At 39.0% G+C, this 12,936-nt stretch overlaps 1 protein-coding gene across 1 annotated transcript; it reads right to left on the reverse strand.

Annotated features, from left to right (window-relative positions):
- Positions 1-49: 49 nt before the first annotated feature.
- On the reverse strand, positions 50-2,225 carry LOC141641753 (uncharacterized). Its single transcript, XM_074450402.1, has 3 exons — positions 1,810-2,225; positions 782-1,406; positions 50-694 (listed from the first exon to the last, which is right to left on the reverse strand). Exons 1-3 carry the CDS (start codon positions 2,223-2,225, stop codon positions 50-52), a joined length of 1,686 nt encoding a protein of 561 aa, XP_074306503.1.
- Positions 2,226-12,936: the final 10,711 nt, after the last annotated feature.

Below are 12,936 nucleotides of genomic sequence, written 5' to 3' on the forward strand. Positions count from 1 at the left end.
TGTCGCGTTTGAGCTAATTTTTTTTTTTTTGAAAAAACCCGAAAGGGTATTACTTCATAGATAAAAGATCATTGGCGATACAAACAGCAACGTTGTGAGGCACATCCTCGTCCCATCTTCGACAACCAACAAGCCATGGGTCGATATGTGCTAAAGTATGAGCTACGCTATTAAAGTTCCTACGAGTAAAAGAAAAAACACAATTCTCAAACGAAGAACAAACATTAAAAATCTCGTCATAAATAAAAAAGATATCGCTTCGGCCTTGTTTTCGCTTCTGCAAATCGGTAATAACACTCAAGCAATCACCTTCCACAACAATCCTCGTCATGCCTCGTCGTTTAGCTTCCTGGACTCCTACAAGAACGGCTAATGCTTCTGCCACCGTCGGATCACGCTCCTCAACCTCCTGCTCCGTCACAGCCCACACCACACCACCCCCCTCATCATGGCAAACAGCTCCCCAACCGGTCCCGACTCCGCTAATAACTCCTGCATCCACGTTGATCTTAAACTCCCCCACCCTTGGCCTCACCCAACCATCCCCTGCCTCGCTATGCCCCTCACTTTCCCCAGCCGCACCACCTCCATTAGCTCCTTGTCCCTCCAACATCTCCCGTAAAAGACCACGCACCCTCCTCACCACAGCATCTGGTTGGATCACCTTGCCCTCAAAAACCCACTTGTTCCTCGCCTCTCAAATCGCCCAACACCCCGTCATAAAAGTAAGACACTCTCTCACGCTCCACTCCCTCCACTCGTCCTCCACCCACTCCCTCACCCGCTCAAACCCCACGCCCTTCTTTAACTCCATCCCGACCCCTTCCCAGACCCAATCCACCCACCCACATTCCCGGACAAGATGCAAGCACGACTCCTCAAAGCCGTTACAAACTGGGCATAGATGATCAGCTCCATTTCTCAACCGGTTTGCAATATTGGCACGGGTGGCCAAGGCATCAAGGCATAATTGCCAGAAGAAAATTTTAATGCGAGGGAGTGCGTCAATTTTCCAAACCTTATTCCACAGAGCTTGCTCGGTTTTATCATTTGACTGCCCAGGAGCATCGTCATTGGCAGCACACAACAGTCGGTAAGCCGACTTCACTGTATAAATACCATCACGTTCCGGGTCCCAGCACCATCCATCAACCGGCTTGTTATCGCTAATACGGATCCTAAGGATCCTCTCTTGCTCGAAAGGCAGAAAGAGTTCCCCAACCTTCGCCACGTTCCATCCCGTACCTTCCTCATTCATGAGTTCATTTACAAGAATATCCTCACTGGCATTCGTTCTAGGTGAAATAACCCTCCGAGTTTGAGTTCCATGGATCCATGGGTCAGCCCACACCCTTGTGCTCGCCCCATCCCCAATTCTCCATCGAATACCCAAGTGTAACACCTCCCTAGCCTCCCAAATACCACGCCAAGTATAACTCGGATTCGCTCCCAACTAGGCATCCAAAAACGATGATTCGGGGAAGTATTTACCTCTCATAATTCTCGACATAAGGCTGTCCGTATTAGTTAATAGGCGCCAACTTTGCTTGGCAAGCAAAGCTTTGTTGAAGCTCATATAATCCCGAAACTCGAGCCCTCCTTTACACTTCGGTTCACACAACCTCGACCATGCCACCCACGGAATTTTTCGTTTCCCTCTATCCGAGCCCCACCAAAAACCCGAGACAAGAGATCGTAGTTCGTCACAAAAATTAACCGGTAATTTGAATACACTCATTGCATATGTGGGAATAGATTGGGCCACTGCCTTTATCAAAACTTCCCTACCTGCTTTAGAGAGTAACATACCTCGCCAACCTTACTTGTAACTTCTTGCAAATTTTATCTCTGATCACCATGGAAATCACCTTCTTCGAATGACTAACCATAGTTGGAAGGCCCAGATATTTATCTTGAACATCCACAATCCGCACCCCAAGAACCTCAGCTACAGCTACTCTCCTCACCATAGAAGTACCTCGACTAAAGGACACAGTTGTCTTCCCCAAATTGACCATCTGGCCTGAGGCAGTCTCATAACGAGCGAGAATATCCTTTATACGGACGGCTTCAGCAACATTGGCCCGTGTAAAGAACAAGCTATCATCGACAAAGAGCAAATGAGTCACAGACGGTGCTTGGGCAGCAACCCGAACCCCGTGGATAGCCCCGGATTCCATAGCCCTACGCATCATACTAGATAAGACTTCGGTGTAACACCCCATATTAAATCACTACTGATTAATTTGACTTAATTATATATAGATTTGTTTTTATATTTTTCCACGCATATTTTAAATTATTTTCGTCCTATTTCCATTTTAATTTGAATTATTCATACATCTTACAAGCAATTTCGTTAATCTTACTTTTGATCTAAAAGATTTACATAACGTAACACCCCGTGTTAAACTGCTACAAATTAATTTGATTTAATTATAATTAAAACTACTTTTATAATTTCCCAATTATATTTGTTCTCAATTTAAATTTTTATAAATGATTTCGTTTATTTTAATTATAATCAAAAGCTTGTCTTGAATAAAAATACGATGACAATCGTTGCCCTATTTGATAATGTTTCTTCACATCACTCCAAACTTTTACATTACTCACTTTGTAGTGTATCAAACATTTGTCTATGTTCAACCTTGCTCCTCTTGTTTTTCCCTGCATGTAGTTTTGTCATCTCCACTATACACATTCACATGCCATCTATAATTCACGTGTCTCCTGTAACTTCACAAGTATTTCTTCCTATATCTTGTTTTTACCTTTACACTTTCACAATCATCCTGATCAACAACCTTGTAATAATCAGCCTCACCATTTCTTACCTTCATAAGACTACCTAATCCGAGTCAATACCAATTCCGTCACCATCCAATACTCACGCCTATTCATGTAACAAAACATCGACCCGACACCAACTCGCCTTCACTACCGCTGTGAGCCCCTCACCTCTGTTCTCCTACCCCTGCTCTCCGTCCCTGTTCCAAACCAGAAGCCAAGCCAACACATAAACTATCAACCAACCAACCACCCTCATCGACCACCTTTCACGACTCTGACCTACACCTTGCTCTGTCCTCCTATCCTTCTGTTTTTCCTCTGATTCGAAATCAGAAAACAATGGCTTTTGGCCTCTGTCAACCATCCGCACGACCATCCACCATCGTCGTTAAGCTGGCGTCAGTCACCGAGCACTGCCACGACCACCATTCATCACACCATCAGATTCTTAATCATATCTCACACTTGCTCGTGCATCACCTCGGCATCCACCATCACCGGAGCACCAAATTCGGACCACCCGAACTCTGACCGTCGCTTTACTCTGTTGCGTGTCTCCTGGTCTTTCCCTGTTTCGACTGACTGGGGCCGCTAACATTCTCCACCTCCGCCTCAACCACCATCAACCATGCCCACATCCTCATCCTCGTCGCCGTTGAAGCATCACGACCACCGTAAGTCAGCCTTCCTTGATCGTCTTTTTCTTTTCGTCCTTCCCTTGCTTCCGCCTTTCTGATCTGCTCTCCTCCTTGTTCTGCTCTTCGACCGCCGCTGCAGAGCCGCCGTAGAAACCACCTGATGCCGCCTTGCTTGCTGTTCCTTGTCGCCATCGTCACTTGTTGTTGTGCCGTCCCTTGCCATCGATGCCGCCGCAGGTTTCAAGTTGGTGACCTTAATCCCTAAATCAATTTGGGGATTTTCTTTCAGCTGGAGTTACGTTATACGGAGTAGCTTATATCATCCCTTTTCCTTCTTTTAAATGATACGGGTTGACCCGATTTTCTAACTTAAACATTCGTTATGCGAGGTTTGACTGACGGGTTTCGGCTTTGGACTTCTTTGGCCATAATGACGGATTTAAGACGGACTTGTGACTTTATTAATAACGATTAATTTCTTATTAAATCGGATTAATAAGCACATTCTCTTATTTCACTAACTTCGGTAACCCGACCTTCTTCTATCCCTCCTTAATTTTACAAAACTCGATATGCTAATGTGAATGAATATGTTTAAATATGAGTTATGTAACTTGTTGACAATTAAATATTGAGTAGAAATACTAGACCGCTAAATTATTAACAATGGCATGAAATATACATATGCGCTAGTTAATTACTCAATTCGTTGGATTTGTATGTTAAAATTTAATGATAACAAGTGATTTATCGTTGTCCTATTTTCTCACCTAGAAACATGATTAGGAAATATAATTGAGTAATATCTTAATCGTTGTGCTATTTTCTCACCTAGAAACATGATTAGAAAATATAATTGAGTAATATCTTAATTGGCTATATTTATTTACTGTCGTGTGATGCGTGTTCCGATATGATTACCTTATGATTTTTTTTTTTTGCACTCACTTTATTTAGTAAGTACGCAGTCTATTGAGATGTTGACTTTTATATGAGTACAAACATTTTAGCTCTTAACTGCTAGCCTAAAAGAATTATACCTTTCCTCTTTAAATACAGTTAAGGCTAGAATTGATAAGTTTAAATTTTGTTAAATATTAAAGTTTAATAAAAACTCTTTTAAATGTTTGAAAATTAAAAACATTCCATAACGTTTTCAAACCAAGATGGTTTACGTGATTTAAACGTTTCTCCAATTACAAAGAAAGTTACTTAATAAATAAGTGACTTAATTCATATCTTCTATAAAAGTTTTACACCTATAGTCGGTAAAAATATTTGAAATGATTTAATAGTATTTTCAAATGATTTACATAAAATGTTTATTAAATTACAAAACTTTTATTACAAAGAAGTTTGAATAAGCTCTTTAAAAACGAAGCTTAAACTTAAGCTTATTATAGTAAAAATCTAAATACCTTCCTCAAATAACGAATTTAGAGATAATAAATTCCAAATAAGATTTGCCAAATCCTAAAGATTTCAGAAAAGATAAAGCAAGATGATTTTATGTATGTTTACGTTTCTTATTCAAAAGTTTCTAGCACTCTGGGACATGTCCCTTAAATGGGACCGTTGAGAGAATATCGATGAACAGTAACTGGCTATGCCTCTTAAATGGGACCTCTGAGCCATGGAATCTTTCCCCGGTTTACTTGGGTATGCCCCTTGAATGGGACCTCTGAGCCAAGTGCCGTTGTATTGTCGATATGTTGAGATGGTCCGCATATCGATGTATCATCGTCTCTATGAGACAAGTTTGAGTCTTCCGTGCTATATGTTGGGCGCTACCTTGGTAAGGTTTAGGGATCGACGTGATGGAAGAATGCTTAGAGAGCTTATGCTATACAAGTATGGACAGCACATCCCGAAGCTGCGTGTGGAGGGATTGTCGTTAGGATAGTAGTCGACCAGCTGCCACTGAGGAGCTGCGTGTTCCAAGAAGTTGTGGAGTGGGTATATGCGCATATATTGACGGGAGCTTGATCGGCTTTACTACCTTTCGGATATCTTGGCAATTATTATTTCACGGTTGCGATCGTGTGTAGACCTTGACGGTTGCGATTGTCTTGGTGCCTCGAAGTGTATGGGACATGTCACTTAAATGGGACCTCTGAGACCATCCATTAGCGATCTGTTCTTCCCCACGGTTCGGTTGTTAAACCAAGTCAACTTAGTTGTCCGGTCCTACTGAGCACTAGGGGTGAGATGTAAACCTCCTAGAATCGGTATGATTGGCGGGATTGATGTTCACATTCGTACTTAAGGTGAGATGCAAGCCGTGAGTATGCGTGTGACATTATTAGTCACGTCCCGTGCTTAATTGTTAGAAAACAAACCGTTTTAAAGAAATGACTACAGTTTTTACTCACATGATGCCTGTTGGATTTACCGTTGAAATTGTTATATGATGAATAATGTTACTGCACGATAAAGAACGATCAAGGTAATAATGTCACATGTCTGATGATTGGGACTTGTTGTGCTCACATGTGCTTAACTTTGTTAAGTGTTGTTGTATTACTAAAATGGTTTCTTTGAGTAATATTGTTGTATCATTTGAATATCCAGAATGTTGTGATAAGAGAACTTATGTGATATATGCTTTACGTGATTCTTATTTATGCATTCCATTTCCATTCGCATGCCTGCTTTTGAATGTTTAAGGCGATGATAGGAGAATGGTTAGGTTACTGTCGCTCAGCGACTTTTGTTTAAATGTTTTTCAGGTACCAAGAATAAGTTAGATGGAGACACCCTTAAAGGGGCATTCTGGGTAATGAGAGGAGCTTTCAATGTTGGTTTAATTTCGTAATTAAATATCTCGACTAAATTATTTAGTCATGTGTAAGTGATCCATGACGATCTGGATTCATTTTTATAGCAATGACTTGGGGTTTTTCCGCTTTTATCCCTTAATTAAGTCATTAAAAATCCGGGTTGTTACATTCGGCACATAGGATAAATAAATAGAGATAGTGGATCCCCTTGTCGAAGTCCACGTTGAGGGACAAAAGCCTCTACAGGCCGGCCATTAACGAGCACCGAGAAAGAGACCGATCGTACACAATGCATTACACGGTTGGTCCAAGCCTCATTGAAACCCATCGTAAGCAAAACATTCTCCAAAAAATCTCACTCAACCCTATCATATGCCTTAGCCATATCGAGCTTTAAGGCCATATGACCCCCATTACTTCTTGTGTTCTTCATATGGTGAAAAATTTCAAAAGCAACAAGAATATTATCCGTAATAAGCCTACCCGGGGTGAAAGCCGATTGATTTTCTGACACAATATCATTAAGAAAAATCTTAAGCCTATTAGCTAAAACTTTAGAGACGATCTAATACACCACATTGCAATGTGAAACTACATTGCAACAACAATTAGTCTGGCTGAAGACGGGTCGGAGCAAGTGACGGGTAATGTCACTCACAAAACGAATAGGGGGACAAGGTGGGGGCACCTCCATGTGCTTCCCTCTCTCCTCTATTTGGGTCATTTGTGAGAGAAAATGGTATCCGTCATTCCAAAGTGACGGATACGTGCCGTCACAAATGAGATTTTGTGTTGCAACAATATACCCACCTTATATGCTTCATTTTGCTTTGATAAAGGCCGTGTTTTTTCCGACTAAAAGGTGTTGAACTGAACTGAATGGATCTGAGTTGAATTGAACTGAATGAAATTGAGCTGAATTGAATGAAGCTGAAATAAGAGTTAATTTGTTAAGAAATAAGCTGAACTGAGCTGAGTTGAACAGAATGAAGTTGATCCGAACGAAGCTGAATTAAATAAAGTTGAGCTAAACTGAAATGAGTTGAAATTAAGTTAGAACGAACAGGGTCAAACTCAAGTTCGAGAATCTCCAACGATACAATTTGTGGTGCAATAGTGGGTCAATGTCCTCTTTATTTATGGACTAACCTACCTTTGCTTAGACACTTCCTTTTCCAAAGGGTCCTGCTATATATCGTCGACAATTTACTAATTATCGTCGACATTTAATGTAAATTTCCAAGTTTGCCCTCCATAACATAACTCCATTTCCGTCTCACTAAAACACAAGTCAATTTCCGTCTCACTAAAATCTTTCAAACAAAAAAAAAAGACGGTTTTTCAAAAAAAAAAAAAAAAGCGGGATTTGTAATTAACAACATGAACGAGAACTTAGTGATTATCGATTACCGCACCAAAAATTAATCTAAGTCAGAAAATGATTTTTTTTTCAAAAAAAAAAAAAAAAAAAATCCGGACGAAAAACATTTTCGTCCAGACCAAGGTCCGGACAAAGAAAATTTCCGTCCAGACCATGGTCCAGACAAAAATATTTTTCGTCCAGACGGAAAATATTTTCGTCACTCCCAGTCCGACAAAAAAAAAAAAAGTTCCAGGACGAAAATATTTTTAAATGCGGACTGGAAATCTGGACGAAAATATTTTCCGTCTGGACGAAAAATATTTTTGTCTGGACCATGGTCTGGACGAAAAATTTCTTTGTCCGGACCTTGGTCTGGACGAAAAATTTCTTCATCCACGCCCTTTTTCAACAATTTTTTTTTTTTTAAAAAAAATTATTAATTTCCGTCTTAAATTAGTTTTGAGTGCGTGGATCGATAATCGCTAATTAAAATAAGTTTCAATAAATTAAAATAAAACGAACTATCCCCGAACGGGGTTTATTAGTAATTATTAATTATTTTTTTACGAAAACAAAACAAGACGGAAAAAATATAAGGGGGAGTGTGTGGGAGGGGTAGTTTTGGAAGTTCATTAAAATTGTCGACAATAAGGGTCTTGAACTCTTGATTATTGTCGACAATCTTTAGCAGGCAGGTTTAGCACTTGGTTTGAACTTGAAAAAGGATCCTGAAATATTGGTATGGGCTAGATGCATAAGCCCAAACTATATGGGTCAACTAATTTAAAATAGTTGCCTTGATCTTGGAAGACAAAAAGATGGCAATATGGCATTGAGTGTTGCATCAGTTGCATGTACTCCCTTCATTCAACTCCATTTTGCAAGTTTGCTTTTTGAATGTGTATTAAGAAGCGGATTAAAAAAATTATTAAAAGTATATAGGGAAAGTTAATGTACAGGTTAAAAATATTTAAAAAAAAAGGTTTATTTCATGGGAATAATCCGTCCTATAGATGTCCTGCAAATAACACTCTATCCTATCAGTAATTCCAATTAAGTTCATCCTATTCATCATTCTTCGCATAACACTCTCAGGAGACCGGAAACATGAATAACAGGTCACCCGTGTTATTTTTAGGTTAGAAATAACAACCAACACTCCACCACCAATTCATCAACAACCAACACTCCACCACCCTCCTCAACGCCACCGCCCTTCTTCTTCATTTGTCGGCGACTGCACATTATCATCACACCACATTCTTATATTATTATTATTACTACTATATAATTTGATGATAATTTGATTAAAAATCACTCAATGTTGGATAAATACCACCAATACCACAACCATCTGACGAGGTAAAGGCGACGGATTCAACCACGACAGGGGGCAACCGAGCTAATATTGATTGACGACATCAATGGCAACAAAAATGAATTAATTTCAGCTATTGTAAATTACAATTAATTTTAACGACTCGCATCCTTAACTTTCTCCTTTTCTTTCATGAGATCCCCATCTTCAATTTCAATTTCAATACGCATTTCTACATTTTTTTCTTCTTAGCTGTCTTTCTTTTTCTTCTTCATCTTTTTTTTCCTTCAATACCCGTTTCTGCAATTTTTTCATCAATCTCACTTTTTTGGGTTTTTTTCCTTTGTGTATATCACATTGTTTCTCAACATCATAAAAATTGCACAATAACTGAGTGCCTTGGATTTTAATCAATCAAAATATCACATAATAATAATTTCGCTCGGACCCGAATCAGGTATGCTAGGCCCTCTCGATCCCAATACCACCACCGCAACTGTCTACATCCACCCCTTCAACGGTCGGAGAAATTATGTGTCAAAACAATCCTGCAAGGAACAAAAAATAATACCAACAGTGGATACTTTACGCCGGCCATTGATTTCGGCCGAAAGGAACAATCATGGAAACGCCGACCTCTCGCCGGATACCGTCTCCGCATTTTCCAACAGGGGTAAATAAATCAGCAGCAACGACAACAACCACTCAATTGGGTTCATCAAAGATAGATTGTGGGTGGGGTAGTACGCCGTCGAGGGTTGCTTCTGGTGGGGTGGCGGATGATGGGTAGTAGAGAATGAGGAATGACGAAGTGGTGAGGAGAAAGGTGGACTGGCTAGTGTTATTGGAGATTGAAGAAGTGGTTGGTGTTAATGAAGTATGAAAATAAAGAAGGACGTATAACAAGAAAAGAAAGGAAGGGGAGGGCCAGAGGGATAAGGTGACCTGATGTTTCACTAGTAGAAAAAACCCCTACAGTGGCGGTTCTAAATGACCTTTTGTGGCGGTTTTAATAGATTCAGGGTCCGTCGTATATCGCGGCGTCGTATAAACTTTACGACGGTTGTTCTAACTTTAGAACCGCCACCATATCTTATCTATAGTGGCGGTTTTAAGTTTAAAACCGCCACTATAACTTATCTATTATGGCGTTTCTAACTTAGAACCGCCACCATACCTTATCTATTGTTGTAGTTCTATTTTAGAACCGCCACCATACCTTATCTATTGCGGCGGTTCTAACTTAAGAATTGCCATAATAGGCAAACCTATAATGGCGTTTCTAACTTGAGAACCGCCATCATAAATTGGTATATTTTAAAAAAAATATATTGCTACCTAAATTTCTGCAGAAACATCCAATAAATTTGACAATCCAGATATCGAAATGAACAAACAATACATACACAAGAATGCAACCAACTACCAAAATCTTTCATATCATCGGTGTTCAAACGTTATACATCCAAGTGTATAAATAATTACTTGATCCTGAATTGAACAATTAAAAGATATGTATGCACCGTACAAGCTACACCCAACTAGCAAAAAAAATCAAGAATCCACAGCCTACAATTGCTGAAGTAATGTAGACGACGCAGCAGCAGTAGCAACATGACGAAGGTGATATGCATCATCACACGATAGAGGGCTCAATCAAACATCAGTTGATAGTCGATGGTTGCTCTGTAGACAATCTGCATCATAGTACAACAACACTATAAGAAGCACAACAAAAGTCACGACTCGACAACAATTCCATGGTTCTACCATTGTGCACCATTATACAGATATCATCTAATATTCAGCTAACACCTAATGTTCGAGCAAAATCTAAGGGGAGTTTGCCAACTACCAAAACCTTAACTTTGCATATTATTCGGCACAACAATAATGTCGGTATTAAAAAATTATACATCCAAGTGATGGCCGCCATGACAAAACTTGGTGATTAATGGTACTCAAAACCTGCAGGCATACAACAGACATCAGTTGACACGCAACAACAGCAACGACAACAATTAGGAGCAGCATCGAACACTAACAGGCGATAGCCAGCATCACCTTGTTATTTCGAGAATTAAAAGGGTTGAAGTGCATCCCCTGCTCAAATGTCATCAACACGTCTTGTGATTTATTTTTCAAATTTCAGTAGTCAGTCACAAAAATAAAAAATAAAAATCTAGAATCAGTAATCACAAAGAGAAAAAGATTTCATTAAGCTTATTAGCAGCACCATACCTCATTAACATCCTTCACATCGTCGATTGATGACACTCTTAAATCTGCAATGATGTATTAACGAAACCAACAGTAAGAAAATAAAACTAAACGTTATTAAGCAAACATGATCAATTTGATATTACAAAAGTTCAGAATGATAAAAAAAAAAGTAGCAGTCATGTCATGCGTAAAGTGCAACGAGCAAGCAGCAGGTATTGTATCTCAATATCTCATGTTAATGAGCCAATGAACATAGTGGTAGTTCAAATAATCATCCTAAATTTATCGTGATATTAGCATATTGTCTGTAGCATAAAGACCTACAACATGGTTATGCACTCGATATCACAACCGCAACACATTATTTCTTCACCCAAATTAAATAAAAACAATTCAACCATTACAGAAAGCAACCATGATCGTTCAACACCTGCCTTCGAATTGGTGCTCAACACCGTAGTCTACAATCAGGCATGCCGAAACCCCAGGATGCCAGGACATAATTCTTTGCTAATCAAGATATAACAAAATAACTCACCAAGGTACTCACTGAAGTAATAATCAGGACAATATGGGGCATTCCAGTATCGTATGGAAGAGAGCAATCAAGTCGAAGTCATTGAGATTCAGACAACAAAGTAACTCAAATCCTTTGGAGGCTTTGCTAATTACGTTAATCTCAATGTTTAGAAACATAAACTTCCACTAGTAACTAAAGGAGAAAGACAAACTTGTGACAATTTTTTTTTAAAAAAAATGCCTTTTCCATACCCCAAGATGCCATCACACCTTCGGATGTAAAAAAAAAAAAAAAAAGATGATACTAGGAACTACAATGTTTCCTCAGATTATCCATTAGAGAAATTCAAATTCCAACTTGGGGTTTAGTAACTTTAGATGGCAAGCTATAATAAGAGATGAAACCATTTAATGAAGAGTCTTGGCCAAATACCAGTCAAAGCTACGCTAAGCAAATATTACCATGTCTATCACTTCTTAATTACCTATATCGCTACTGCATCCAGGTTTTTTTATCGAAGCGGTTGTTCAAATAATTACTTAAGAAAACAAATCTGTCATCTAATGCGTAAATAAAAACATTTCATGAAGCAAAACTGATTTAGATGAGCAAAATGAAGAGAACAAGAAATCCATAATGCACCTTATTTGGTCTCATGATGAAGATGGGAATGAGTCGGAGCATAAGACAGTTTCGCATCAGCCTGCTGCAAGATAGGAGATGGATAAGATATACGCTATTTTACAAAGCATAATTTTTTCCCATTGGACTACCAGTCTACCAACAACGAATGTTAATGTAGACAAGGGCAAAATATATACTTCACCAAAGAACAATTTGGTCTATAGCATATTAATATATTGCTAAACTTTGCTGACATCAGTTATATACAAGCATACAAATAAGCATTATTTGATTTCCATATTGAAGCTATATTGTCTGTACAAAGAAAAAGGTACTTACATCAGAAAAATTTCCGTTGAAAACCTCTAGACAACCTGTATAATACATGTAGGTGACCTACAACCAAAAATAGAATTGCAATTTGCATTTCAACAAGCATGCACATAGCAAATGGCATCCCCTTATGACAACAACCACGCAGTTCTTAATGCTTCTAGTCACACTTTGACAGAGATTGACATTAAGTCTGCACAAGATAACAGAAGATATCAACAATTATAAACACCGAATTAATCCAAGTTAAACAAGTGATTCACCCCAAATCAAAACCCGAATTCATCCAAATTAGGTTTACACCTTCCCCCCAAAATTCAACAATTCATCAGATAATTAAGCAC

Source organism: Silene latifolia, chromosome 2 (genome assembly GCF_048544455.1).
Source record: "Silene latifolia isolate original U9 population chromosome 2, ASM4854445v1, whole genome shotgun sequence".
Taxonomy (NCBI): domain Eukaryota; kingdom Viridiplantae; phylum Streptophyta; class Magnoliopsida; order Caryophyllales; family Caryophyllaceae; genus Silene; species Silene latifolia.

What these genes read in the sequence shown, in the direction of transcription:
- LOC141641753 (XM_074450402.1), bottom strand. Translation starts at nt 2,225, where the DNA reads ATGGGGTGTTACACCGAAGTCTTATCTAGTATGATGCGTAGGGCTATG. An exon ending in TTACAAGTAAGGTTGGCGAG is followed by an intron (nt 1,407 to 1,809) that starts GTATGTTACTCT and finishes TTGGGAGGCTAG; the next exon opens with GGAGGTGTTACACTTGGGTA. An exon ending in AGGGCGTGGGGTTTGAGCGG is followed by an intron (nt 695 to 781) that starts GTGAGGGAGTGG and finishes GCGATTTGAGAG; the next exon opens with GCGAGGAACAAGTGGGTTTT.